At 41.8% G+C, this 13,924-nt stretch overlaps 1 protein-coding gene across 3 annotated transcripts in view; it reads left to right on the plus strand.

The window, feature by feature from the left end:
- Positions 1–13,924, plus strand: part of LOC140539881 (gamma-aminobutyric acid receptor subunit alpha-3-like) — a 143,771-nt gene that overhangs the window by 118,178 nt on the left and 11,669 nt on the right. For all 3 annotated transcript variants that reach the window (XM_072662705.1, XM_072662706.1, XM_072662704.1), the window contains exons 8-9: positions 15–167; positions 10,457–10,662. In XM_072662705.1, coding sequence (XP_072518806.1) covers positions 15–167; positions 10,457–10,662 — 359 coding nt within the window. The remainder of the gene's footprint in view (positions 1–14; positions 168–10,456; positions 10,663–13,924) is intronic.

Genomic DNA, 13,924 nt, shown 5'->3' on the forward strand with positions numbered 1-13,924 from the left:
TTCCCCTACTACAGGAGAATATGTAGTGATGACAACATATTTCCATCTGAAAAGGAAAATTGGCTATTTTGTGATCCAGACGTATTTGCCCTGCATCATGACGGTCATCCTCTCCCAGGTGTCCTTCTGGCTCAACCGTGAGTCTGTGCCGGCACGCACCGTTTTCGGTGAGTGTTGTCCTACTTATCAAACTGTGCTACAAATTTCAGTCCACTCTTCTTCTATAATAATGCAAATGTCATATGCATATTCATATTTCAAATCATATTTCTTGTTTATGACAATATGTAAAGAACATGATGGTAATATGCAAAAGAAAACAACATGGGATTTTTTAAAAGTATTAAAATTTTGCTCCTTTTTGGCACTCTGTTTACTGTGACGTTGTAAACAGAAATTGTCAACAACTGCAGAAGTGAGGCGTGTTTGTAGAAGGTTAAAAAGTGGCCTTTGGTGTGGAACTGTTGTAGCCTCATGGGCCAGCATAAAATATTTACTGTATGGGTGTCCATATCTTTCTGAATCGAATTCTGAATGTGAGAGCACACTCACTCCAAATATAGTGCATCCAACAATAAAGGCACCATTGTTCTACTTCTCTATAGTGATAGAAAACTGTAAGCTGTATTTTCACATTAGGAGTGGGCAATATCAGTGTTTTCATATCATATTGTGATCAATTTTGTTATTGTGATACACAATATACATTTCTGAGCGTATCGTGGAGCGATCGCCAGCGCTTTAGGAGCGCTGCCCAACTGAACATTTCATTATAGCAATGGTCAAAACGCGAACCGCACCTAGAGCCCTTCAAGCTTCAAGTACAGCTCGGCTCAACCCGCCATCCCTCAGAATCCACGCAAGACAAGCGTCCAGGCTTTTTCTGTCCAGGCACCAAAATGGTGGAACGAGCTTCCCCTGGGTGTCCGAACGGCAGAGTCGCTCGCTGTCTTCAAACGCAGACTGAAGACCCACCTCTTCCGAGAATAGAGTACTATGGTCACCTTATTGTCTTGTGCTTAGTAATGTCTAAGCTTAGCGGTATCTTTGAACTATTAGTCTATTCAAACTAGCTGAGGTTTTTCTTGGGTAAATAGCAAAGCACTTTTTGTAAGTCACTCTGGATAAGAGCGTCTGCTAAATGCCGTAAATGTAAATCAATATAGTGTGTGACTTGCCCCTGGGGAAATGGGCGTGGCCACCCTGACCTGGCGAGGCTCAGAGACAACACAAACACAGAACTCGAGTGACTTACCAATCTTTTTTTCCCACATACCTTCATAACATAACAGCCCAACTGGAGCTCTAACAGTCTTAACACACATGCAGAATTACCAGACAGTCTCTGGCAGCTCAGTCCTTATGCTCACTGCGTTCGTCCTCTGTCTGTGTAAGACTGAGCAAGCCCTTTTATGCTGCCACCTGGGCTCGTTAGACTGAACAGCCACAGGTGTACGGCGTCAGGATGGTGTAGGGTGGTTCTCTCCTGCCTCCTCACCACCACAAGTGTCCTGTTTAATTGGATAAAATGTAGCACATTCAGAGTAAATATTTCTGTACACTCTAAAAAATAAAGGTGCTACAAATGGTTCTTTGAGCAATGCTATAGAAGAACCACTTATATTTCCATAAAGAACCAAGTGGTGGCTCAGCGGTTAGAGCTCCGGGCTATTGATGGCAAGGTTGTGGGTTCGATACCTGGGCTCGGCAAACTGCCACTGTCGGACCTTGAGCAAGGCCCTTCACCTTCTCTGCGCCCTGGGCACCACAGCAATGGCTGCCCACTGCTCAGGGCATGTGTGCTCACTGTCCACATGTGTATGTTTCACTAGTGTATATATGTGTGTGTGTGTTCACTGTACAGATGGGATAAATGCGGAAGCCAAATTCCATCTGTGCCCGTCATTGACAAATGGTCAATGTGGTTGTTTCATGTTTGTCATGGAGATGTGTGAGTGTAAAGAACCTTCAAAAGACCCCAAAAACCTTCTCTTGATGGATGGAAAGGGTCTTTAGCAATTTAGAAGTCACATCTCTATTACAAACATGGCATAACTTAAGGAACCGTTTGTAGCATTTCTATCATTTAGAGTGTATTAAGTATGGGAGTATTTGCAGTTTTACCAATTTCTAAGAATCTGCCGCTACTGATGTATGATGTATTTTGATCATGTGTATCTTATCTTAATATCATAAAACAAAAATGTTTTAAAACACTGTAATATAATATTTTTTTCCATATGACCCACCCCTGTTTCACATGATGATCCATTTTACATTGTCCAACATGGACAGTCACACAACACGACTACTCTGGAGCAGATTTGAGTTAGTTAAAGGACACATCACTGGACTCTCTGAATATACCGCCAACGAAATTTTAGGAAATGCGCAACCCCTCCTCCTTGAAATTCTCTTCTCACAAACAAGGTGAGTTTGCAAGTTTGCTGACCACTGATCCCCTGTCAAAATTATGAAACTACATCAAAGCAAGGCTCGGTTCCACACATTTGCTTCTGTTGTTATTTCCATCACTCACCTCCGTCCCACTGCAGGACGCCTTCGACAAACGAGCGCACCAGGGATGATATTAAAAAAGTTCTGCCCATAGCAACAGAAAAGTTTTGAATTTACTGAAGCGCATGGCAGGGAAATCGCTGAGCGGCCGGCCGGCATGCGTCGGCCCAGACAGTGATGGATTCGGTTTTGAAAGTGTGCAGGGATCAGTGGACTGACCTGTAATTACTGCAACCGCCGCAGAGGCACCTAATTAATTACAGATTAGCTGGACCCAAACTAGGAGTGAGATGAAGTTGGAGAGGCTGACGGGCTCCTCTGGGGGAGCAAGAGAGGATTTTCGGAGTCGGGGAGATAAAACCCAAAAGCAGCGGGATATTGGCGCAGGCCGGCAGGATGTTTAAGCCGGCTGGAGTTAAGAGATTATTGCTTATTGAGCTCAGGCTAACTTTGGCAAGGTGTCAGCCTTTGTCAACACTTTTTTTTTCCTACAGCTAGAGCATCAGGTGCATAGCGGAGTTCATTCTGCCAGCTGCACTGTGGAAACCTCAGTTCTCTCAGTAATGAGCAACTTTCTGCAGACCACTACAAAAAGGAGAAGAGGAATCTATACACTTGCCAATTGCTATTGATGAAGCAGAGCTAGCCAACACGCGCTGAAAGGAAGCAATTGTGGCTGAAGAGCAAAAAAAAGTTGTGAATTTGTTGTTGGATGTCTTGAAAGCATTGTGAAAGCCAGCGGCTTTTTTTTCTGTGGAGTTAGAAGTCAAAAGCATTACGTGCCAACTGAAAGTCAGAAGAAATCTAAAGTGCAAATAAAAAAGTTCCTACAGAGTCCCGCTGACCTGTGGCTCCTCTAAAACTGACCTTGTCACCACTCCAGACGGCCCACACTTCAGACAAGTTATTTTAAGGTTCATCTCTTTCTCTATCTCTCTCTCTCTCTCTCTCTCTCTCTCTCTCTCTATCTCTCTCTATCTCTCTCTCTTTCTGTCTGGAGAATATCAGAAAAGAGTGCTTAAGCCTTTTATTTTTCATCCTTCAGATCAAAATGCATCTTTGAAATGTCAGGCGCTGTGTAAGATCGTTATAGCAGAGAAATGAGCAAGAAAATGTGAATTATTTATAACAAGGCAGCGTAGACAGAGGTAACCTCGGACAAACTGTGTTTGTATTGAACCAGCTTGTTCTTGCAGTAAATAAATACAAATGGTGCAAAAAGGTTGAGCAGGAGGTTGAATTATAAAAATAGTTTGGAATGCTGGAGATTCGGTTGATCATTGCACAGTTTTACATTGATCTAATGATATTTATTATTAGAGTCTGAAACCATGACGACACAAAAAAAAATGGTGGATTTGCCCTTTGTTGTTAGGACAGCATTTCAATGACTTGTGGTCATTGCCAGGTTAATAAGGCAAACTGTTGCATAGAGAAACTGGGTTAGAGTGTTAGAATCGGGAGATATTGGCACTCCTAGATTGTCGAATTGCGAGGTTGCAACTGTCAGTGGTATAATAAGGTATTTCTGTTTTGTTTGTTTGTTTGTTTTACTGTAAATGTAACATTTTAGAGGTACATGGTTTTTATAGGTCACTGATGATATGCTTTTGCTCGCATCAGCTATGTTTACATTATCAGGCTAAAGTGACTCAAATCTGATTTTTTCCCTTAGTGTGAATCTAATCTTTTCAAATTAGATTGGAGTCATTTTCGTCATTTTTGTGGTCCTAGATTAAATACATATCAGATGTGTGGGCATGTGACATTCTGAATGGTCAGATCAGAGTTTATATGTCACTTTGCCTGTATTCATGTTCTTAGTGCTGTTGGTAAGTGAGGCCATAATCCTTATAAGAAAGTCTGTTCACTTGGCGGCTATCTATGCAACGCTGCCGGGCAGTTATTTCCAGTCACTAGATTCCAGTCTTTATTAATAGGGAGAGACCAAAATACTGGAAATGTAAGGTCAGATTACTGTATCAAAAACATATTTTAAATCCCTGATAAAATCTGACAAAATCTCATGAAGTGTTTGTAGTGTTCTACTCAATAATACACAAAAACATTTGAATCTTTGGCATGTTTGGGCTAGTTCCACATTGAGCGGGTTTCCCCAGTATCATATCACCCCTCCTCTGCTTGCGGCGTAACCAGCAAGCTAATTTCTTTTGCTGAAGGACGGGACATTATCTGTAAACAGACACCATAATGAGCGTTCATAGTTCACCCATTCATATTTCAACCAGTGACCTCCTTATATATAACTTCTTTGCAAAAGTGATGTGCATAAACTTCTAAATGTGCCATTCCAGAAACAGATTTGTTCACATTTACATACAGATTAAGGTCACTTATATTTATGACTGTGAACTGTCAAGATCTGAGCTAAAACCGTCAAATCTGATCTTGATTTGAGTACTTATTAATGTAAACGTAGCCTTACTTTTTAGTTGATTGGAAATTTTATTTCCATTACAAAATTAACCTTAATATAACAAAAATGGCGATCTAGTTTCACCCTTTGATAAAGTACACGATTACCATTAGCCAACCTACATGTACACATACACAAAACACAATTCAGAAATCACTGGCCTAAAGCAGCTCATAGAATGTGACTGACAGATCAGTACCATGGAGAGCATCAGTTTAACCACATTTATATGTGAAGTTGTTTTTATACATACACACAAACACTGTCAACTGAATGAAACCTAGCTTTTTAAATGATCTGACTCATCAAACCTTGTATTGACCCTCAAAAACTATGGACTCCTCTAAGCTACTGTCTAATGATCTAAAAACAAAAGTAAATAATGTCCACAAAGCAGAATAAGGCCACAAGACGACAGCCAAGTGTTTTTGTCTTGCGGTTTCTATGGTGCAGTGAAGATTGTAATTAAGAATTAGCAGTTCAAGGGAACTGTAGAGGTTAGGTTGAGATCTGAAAGACCTTTCTTTTAAGAGAAAACTCTCAGAGAGAACTTCTCATATGCTGGTAAGACAGTCAAATCAAAATCCCAAAATGACTGTCAAGACCCTGCATGAAAGTTCAGCTCAGTCCTTTCCACAGTGCAGCACAAACAGTCTTGGAACTGAAACCTCATTACAAAACTCTGGAAGTGTCTGGAATATGCCACAGAAGGTATAGAAGAAAGACAACCTTGCCAACTGTGAAGCATGAGTGTGGATTTGTCATATTTTGGGGTTGTGTTGCTGCCAGTGGCATTGATTATATTTCACGAGTGGAGGGAAGAATGGCTTCCACAAAACACCAACAAATTAAACTTCAAAACTGAAGATGAAGATGATGGCGAGATAATGATATAAAACGAGATAATGATATAAAATATTCCTCAGAACCATATGGACTACCTGAAGAGACAGTGATAGGGAGAAGGAAGGCCATCCTACCCTCCCAGGGACAGCAAGGCCAATTGTTCTTCATAGTTATTCTGCAATCTCTCAATGACAGGCCCAGTGTTCTATGGGCTGTACTATTAAACTGAGCGTTTTAAAGGCTTTCTAGTTTAAGATTTTTACAGGTATTTAGGACTTTGGAGAGACCTTTCTGTAAGCTCTCGATTAATCACTGAAATCATTAGTAGATTATTTGAATACTAATATAATCTATAGTGACAGTCGTATTGTTGTGTTAACATGTGATTATAAGAAAGAGAATGTGGAGAAGTCACATGTCTTAGATTTGTTCTCTCTCAAGGCCCACATGTGACTAATCATGAAATTACACTCTGGGTATGAATCTCATCATTAGCTGGCCACTGGGTTTCATGTGTGTCATTTTCTTCTCTTGCTCTTTCTCTCTCTCTCTCCTCTCTGTCTTTTCACTTGCGCCTGTTAGACCTTGCCTGAGAAGCAACACTTGAGAGTATGTCATGGCAACCCGGGGGCTTCACAACAAGTGTACACATTTGTGTGTGCAGTCTAATCAACGTTCCAGAGCCCAGCATTGTGAGGAGTATGGCCAGGGGGCCCTTACTGTTGCTGGGGCTGATATGTAGTGTGGCAGGATGCTGTCCTGTGCATTTTGCCCACGGAAAGACTCCAGTCATCCCTGTCTTCGAGAAACAGCTTGTGTAGAGAAGAACCAGAACACAGAAATGTCCATGCTAGCATACTTCGTTGACGTGTTTCATGTAGTGATGGTCAGATAACTACTCAGGAGTCAGACGGAAATGTTCTCTCCTAAAGGTTAGATGATTCATCCTAGGCTCAGTGCAGAACTGCAATTAGAATCCACTAAAAGCCTTGAAGATCTGGTAAGGGGACTTGGTTAAGAGAGCATTCGAAACAGGGTAGGCTAGATTCCAGGCTTGATGCTATAAAGCCCCTTATAATAGCAATTATGCCTCTCAGGAGACCTTGCTTAACTTCAAGGGCATAATCAGAATGAACTGGTAGCAGCTTGCATAAAGATAATGAATAATACATGATTTAAGACTTTCATAAGCTTTATTAATAATAAGCGATTAGCAATTTTGCTTTTTAAATTCCCCCAAAGTCCCTGACAGACATGCCTTAAGGAACTGCTGATAATTTACTCCTTGCTAGTTGCACCAGACAATAAGTAGTTATATTACATTTATGTTAAGTTGCATATATATATATAGCATATAGCATAGCATGACATAGCAAGGCAGCTTGAGGTCCTAGCCTTTAATTCTTCAAGCTGAAATGTTCATATCATGTCATGAGCAGTCCATCACTGCGTATCTCCAGGTCCTCAGCTGTGTCTCAGCAAGCCAGCAGCCAGTATAGATGGGCTGCTAGACTCCAATCTGGAGGTCCTAATGAGGTGCAGAGCGCAACCTTATTAGTATTCTGCAGGGCTCGTGCCACCGTTGTCTGTGGACGTGATGAAGCAGCGCGTCGGCTGCAAGCCGCAGGCTGGTCACTGTGGGTAATAGAGCGGCCGGCTGGGCTGGGTGGGGTGGAGGGGGGGTTGTTTCTGGTGGGGTGCAGGAGGTGTTAAACAGAGTGTTCTTTCGGCTGCCCTGAAGTCATGTACATCGTATCCCCCAAACCTGGCTCGGCTGAGCACTAACTCTGGGGATTTTTTATTTTTTCTCCCCGACATTCCATCCTCTTTTTCCCCGGGTGTCTGTCCCAACAGCAGCCACATGATAGCTGCAATTGCTCCCTCATGGGAAAAAATAATGTCTGCTTCTTACTGCCTCATCTTTCCAGCTCTTGGCCTCTTTGAAATGGTCAAAATATTGATGGAAAGGAACTACTCATTTGCTCGGCTTTTAAAGCAAAAAGCAAATCTCATGCCTACATTCATAGGCCCGTGCGGCAGCTCCCAAATGCCACTTGGAAGTTGATATTTAATTAATCACTCATGCCCTGAATGGCTGCCAGCTTCTTGAATCCTCCTCTGACGAGCCTGACCCTGTATTTCATGTGGTTAATCCTGTTTTATAATTTTCTTGGCAGCCCAAGTGTAATGTGTGATTTATGATTTGGGAACACATTGCAAACAATAGCCCGCTGTCTTTGCCAGCACAATAGCATCCCGAGTGACATTCATTCTTGCTTCCATTCTCGCTAATGTCCCCCGTATTTTCCTCCTCCTTTGCCTGATGGAGATAAAACTTGATGAAAAGTTTAATGAGAAGCTTCACTGCTATTCCTTGCTTAGTATTCCACCTCTTTTGTCGCCCGTACACTGAAATTTAATTGTTTACGACTAGATTTTATGGTAACAGACAAGGCATAACGAACGTCCTTCCCGCTATTAGCCACTCTCAGCAAAGCAGTGTGTTCCCCCCTGATATAACTAAGCTGTTTTATTTATCCACCCATGATACCATATTTGTTTGATCTTGTGAGCACATTAACATGAAACAGACAGATCTCACCACATTAAATCAGACGTCTTACTTTAGAGACAGCGAGGGGGATGAAGCCAGCTCCCTGGCAGGCAACACAGTGCTGTCTGTGTTTTAGTCTTCTGCCAAAGAGGCAGGTGGTACCAGACCAAGTGGAATGATTGCTTATATCTGCTTTAATGGGCTCCTATTCTGGACCGTTCTCTCATTTCGCTCCTCAAACTCCATTCTCGGAATGGAAAGCGCGAGGCCGCTGCACAATGACCTATGAAAAAATCTGATTTCACACTGCAATTGATTTATCTCCTCCTTCTTTTATTGTAATCCAAATCAACGGTGTTGCGAGGACCCTGCACGGAAAGTGTGGAGTTTCACTTGGAAGTGATCGGCGGTTCAGCCAGGTGGTCAAGTGCGTTGCTTTCCTGTTGACTAACTTTTGTCATGGTGTAGTCACAAGACTTTCAATATATGAGACAAGTCCTGTCCCACCAAACCATTTTGCAGGGGTTTAATTGTTCTCCAGCTCAGAAAACTGAGTTTCAGCAACATCGACAATCAGTTCCATAGGGGGTCACCAGGCGAACCCCTGAAGGTCATAACCCCTATGACCCCTAAAAGCTTTTCCATGCATGCCATGCCAATGTCATGCCAAACTGCCTCCCAAAAATTCCTGAATTTAACAGAAAATGTAATCCCTCACATCATTGCATCCCCATCATCCATTTGACTGCAGAAAGACTGCAGTTTCAGTCTTGGCCCAGTGAAAACATACATATGAGAGGATCTGAGGCCTGCCCATTGACTTAAGATACAGGGCTCCATTCCTTCAAGAACCATTCAGCCACCTTGCTTTTTAAATCTTCCAGGACTTGAAGTTCTACAGTAGCTACACTGAACTGGACATGCACCTCCTGAATCTTCCACTACTTTTACCCTCAATGCCCAGCAGAATTGCATAATACTTCTGTAACATAGCTGCTGGATATTGTTCTCCCTAAAGCTCCTACCTTCTATACTGCCTTCACAGTTCTCCTGACAGATGGTAAGGGACCAGTGGTGCACCAAGCCAGCACCGGAACTTTATCAGTACTTGGATTATCATGTATTGTTTTCTCAAGTTCCCATATGGACGTAGGGGACAGCAGCATCCAGTGGTCCACACAAACCTCGAAATGGCAACAGAACAAATATCAGCATGACAGCGGAGACTCCTGAGGTTACACTGTGCTGCCAAGGCTGGCTTACACATGATGTGTCATTTGAAATAAATCCAAAATTGCTGAGTCAGAGCGCAAGGGCGCCACGGTCTGAGTCAGTGGGCATCAGTCTGTGTTACAGGACCCAAGGACACATTGCGATGATCTAGAGGTCATTTGAGGAAGAGGCAGCATCCGCACCCAAGCAGAGACCATTACTATCTGAGTCAGAAGTATTTACACTAACACACATCCTGGTCCTTGCGGTCACCTCAACAGAGGTCAGTTGAGGGTTGGCTAAATGAGCTATTATGTTAAGTAAATTCGGAGTTTGACATGGTTACCATAAATATCCTTATATATATCAAAAAGTGTGGCCTTATACTATTTAAATAAACAGAATTTATCATTATCATTGTAAGTTTGCCCTTGTCCTTTGGTCACGTTAGACAACATGGCATGGTGAATAGATCAATAAAAATGGTGCAAAAATTGTTCATTTTCTTTGCTTCTACTATAGATTGCAAAAAATTATAAAATGTTAAATATTTAATACAATAAATAAAAAATGATGTAAAATAAATCTAATCTAAATGTCTGATTTACATTATTGTAAGAGTTTTACACATTTTATGTATATGTATCTATTCAGATTTCAGTTAAGCAAAATTATCTGTCAATAAGAATAAGACACTTTTAGCAGATAAAGTAGAAACATTTGAATAAATCTTGTAATATTACTACAATAATCAATACAAAGTGATAAGTACTAGATTTTGTAACTACATTTTGGAGGATTTCACTTGCTAAAATAGCTTTGTCTCCTGTGTAAAGTTACCATTTCTGAGATATGAGATTATGTAAGTGTGAACCCTCTTGTTTTTCCAGGCGTCACCACTGTTCTGACAATGACAACTCTGAGCATCAGTGCCAGAAATTCTCTACCCAAGGTGGCCTACGCTACTGCCATGGACTGGTTCATGGCAGTGTGCTATGCCTTTGTCTTCTCAGCACTCATCGAGTTTGCCACGGTCAACTATTTCACCAAGCGCAGCTGGGCCTGGGACGGCCAGAAGGAAGGCCAGGACATGCGGGTAAGCAGGGTTATGATGTTTTCTTTTGTTAAAAGGTCACGTCTAACGTTGACAAGAACAACAACCTGGGATTTAGAAAGAGCTGAAACCACAAACTTACAGATTGCATTTCCCAAAGACTATTCCCGTTCTCTGTAGGGAGTTTTTATCAGGTGATTACACTCTTCAGGATGCAAATTGAAGGATGTTTAAAAATACATCGTTTGGAAAGCATCAATCAGGTAATGTTTGTCCTTGGATTCTGAAGGTACAGATATAAATACTAGCAGTCTGTCCAAGGATATCATCAGAAATGCTACTCGGGCAATGCTCAGTACACACAGGACTACAATTTCTCAGTAAACATGTATTATGAACAGTATTTTACTGCTGCATTCCTCTAAATATTTTACTGTTTATTTTGAGCTAAAACCCCAATAGGTGGACCAGAATTCCACACTGAGAAATCTCAAAGTCATTCAGGATGATTTTTCGTTATCAGCGGAGGTGTTGTTTTCCCTTCCCCAGTGGATTATAGACTGCTTCAGCTTCCGAATGACTTTTCATTGCTTTGTCCCGTGGCGAATGTACAGTATGTATTCAGGCAAAGCGCTGTAGGTGGGCAGATTTGACAGCCTCAGGACACTCTGACTCCAGCACCGCCACAACACACAAATCTCCTTGGCCTGTGTTGGCTTCCTTGTATAAAGCCTGTCAACGTTGTCATTTTTCAATGAGATTGCTCCCGCTCAATGAGTCCAACGCCGCCCTCATTCTCTCACGACTCCCTTTGCTCACTCCTGCTTATTGCCTCTTTCTGTCCTGGTCCTGATAACCTCTGAAAAATGAAGCACTCCGAGCTAATGGCTGGGAAACACTCTAAAGAAAGCTTAGCAAGAAGCCATATTGTTCTCGGGATGAGGGGATATTGTACCTGCAAAATGCTGATATAAATATTCCAGTTCATCCTCCGGTAGTCAGCCTTGTATAATCTGTTAAGGACTGCTTTATTTATTCATTAGCCTTTTGATGGAACTGAAATTTCAGCCTCAGCAGAAAGTACTGAAAATGGCTGAAAACTCTTTCCATACAAAAACCAGAAGGACAGCTCTAGAGAGCGCATAGCTGATAGTACAGATATACTCTGACAATGATAATTAAGGCTGGCAGTTGCATAAGGACTCAAGCACTAAGCACTGAAGTCATAAAATGGCTCATAGACGTTACACTGTGCTAAAAGTTTTTGTTCAGGCAGATGTTTTACATCAGTGAAGGAGAGAAAGGTGAGGTTCTTTTAAATTCTTTCCAAATCCAAGCTCTGCTTTGGTGCGACCTTACTTTGTTTAAGCTTTTAGCACTTCTACCCTTCAATCAGCTCTCATCATGACACCTCGTGTCGCCCAAGCGCATCACATTACCGTAATACAAAACAGAAAGGAAAATGCAAATAACCTAAAACACTTCAGAGTCCTTGGAACACCATGATTGGCACTACTGAATATACATGACCATTGTGTAGATGAAACCTGAATTTATATGGCTGTAGTTGACATGATGAAGGTCTGTCGATGAAAAGAAACATCTGCTCCAGTCTCCTGTTGAATTACCTTTAAGACCAAACCCTGTTCTGCCTGGTGGTGCCCATTTCGTCTTGTGTGCATTCAGGCTCTGCTGAGCAAGCAGATGTAGCGATAATTGGATGTGTGAGACAGGCTTCACTACACTGCTCCTATGATAGGGCCTGGGCCTCTGGTGCCACAGGTGAGCCCTGGCTCACAGCTCCATCTGAAACCGCTTTCTAAGTAGCTGGGCTTTCTGAGCTTGAAAAGAGAATTGGACGGCTATTTATAAGGAGAAAATGGGGCATCCAAAAGCGCCTAGATGACTGGGAGTGGGGCAAAATTGAAAACTCAATCGTCTGCCCCTAACTCATACAGACGACGGCAAAACTGATTTTCTATAGATAGAAATAAAAAGAAGAGAGGTGACAAGAAAGAAAGCAGATGAGATGGCCGAGAAGAAAGAGAATGAGTTTCAAGGGGCAGGAAAGGGAAGGCAGGGTGGTGTAAAAGGTAGTGTGGGGTATTTGCCATTGTCTCCCTATTGACTAACTGCATTACTGTCTGGATCTCCTTATCAGATCAATTCTTGGCTGTGGTTGCATGTTACTCAAAAGACACGTCCCAAGTAAAATGAACCTCTTCCCCTTATCTCTGGTTGTGTGTAGGGCCTAACTGCAAACATTAGACAGTGGACGCTGTCCACAGCCTTGAGACCAGTTACTCTCCCCACCTCCAGCTACAATCCCACTGGCCTTCGGTATCAGTTAGATGATGACCCCTTTTGGTTCTCTGGCCACTTCTGTGTAAGGAACATGGAATGAGGTTACAGAGTGGGATTGATGCGCGTTAGCTTAGAAGACACAAGATCTATTGTAACCTGGTCTCAGCAGTGCTGGTCTCACTCAGTATGTCTTAGAATTCTCAGTTATTACTGGTGAAAACTACGTGGTGTAAATTCTGTATTGATTATTTTTCACTTATAGATCATTGAACATAGCAGAAATTCTGTCAAAAGTGCACCCCGCTGACCACCAGTATTGATAGGATTGTTACCTGGTTGAATGTAGGTTGTGATATCGGGTGACCAAGATTCAATATAAGGACAACTTCTAATGCCAAAGTTGTTGTGTAATGTTCTAACGTTAATATGTTGGTGGTTTTAAGTCATGGTGTTGAGCAACCAAACTTCAGTGTCTGTCTAATGTTGGGTTTTGATGTCAACACAATTTGCATTTTTAGCTAAAATTCAACGCCTTTGATGCGAGAATCCATGTCAAGTGGACGTCTGGTGCACTGCTGGACAGTAGCGACTTACAGTATGGGCAGTAGTGACTCACAAGTTAGGTTACAATTTTGTTTGCGGAAAGTAAAAGCGGTCATTAGAAAAATTTAAACATTTTTTTAAGTATTTGGACAGTGGCATGTTTTTTTGTAATTTTGCCTCTGTAAACTACCACAATCGATCTGAATTGAAGCAATCAAAATGTGATTGAAGTGTAGTTTTTCAGATTTAACTCAATAGGTTTAATGAAAAAAGTGGTCCCTCTGTTTTCATAGGCTCAAAAGTAATTGTGCAATTGCCTGACAAACAGTTTTTTGGTCAGGTGGTCTGTTCCTTCATTATGTCATGCCAAATAAAATGTTAAAGATCTAGAATTGATTCCCAGACTTGAATTTGTATTTAGTAACTGTTCATGAATGTGAAATCCCAAAAGGTGTCA

This window comes from Salminus brasiliensis, chromosome 18 (genome assembly GCF_030463535.1).
Source record: "Salminus brasiliensis chromosome 18, fSalBra1.hap2, whole genome shotgun sequence".
Classification (NCBI taxonomy): domain Eukaryota; kingdom Metazoa; phylum Chordata; class Actinopteri; order Characiformes; family Bryconidae; genus Salminus; species Salminus brasiliensis.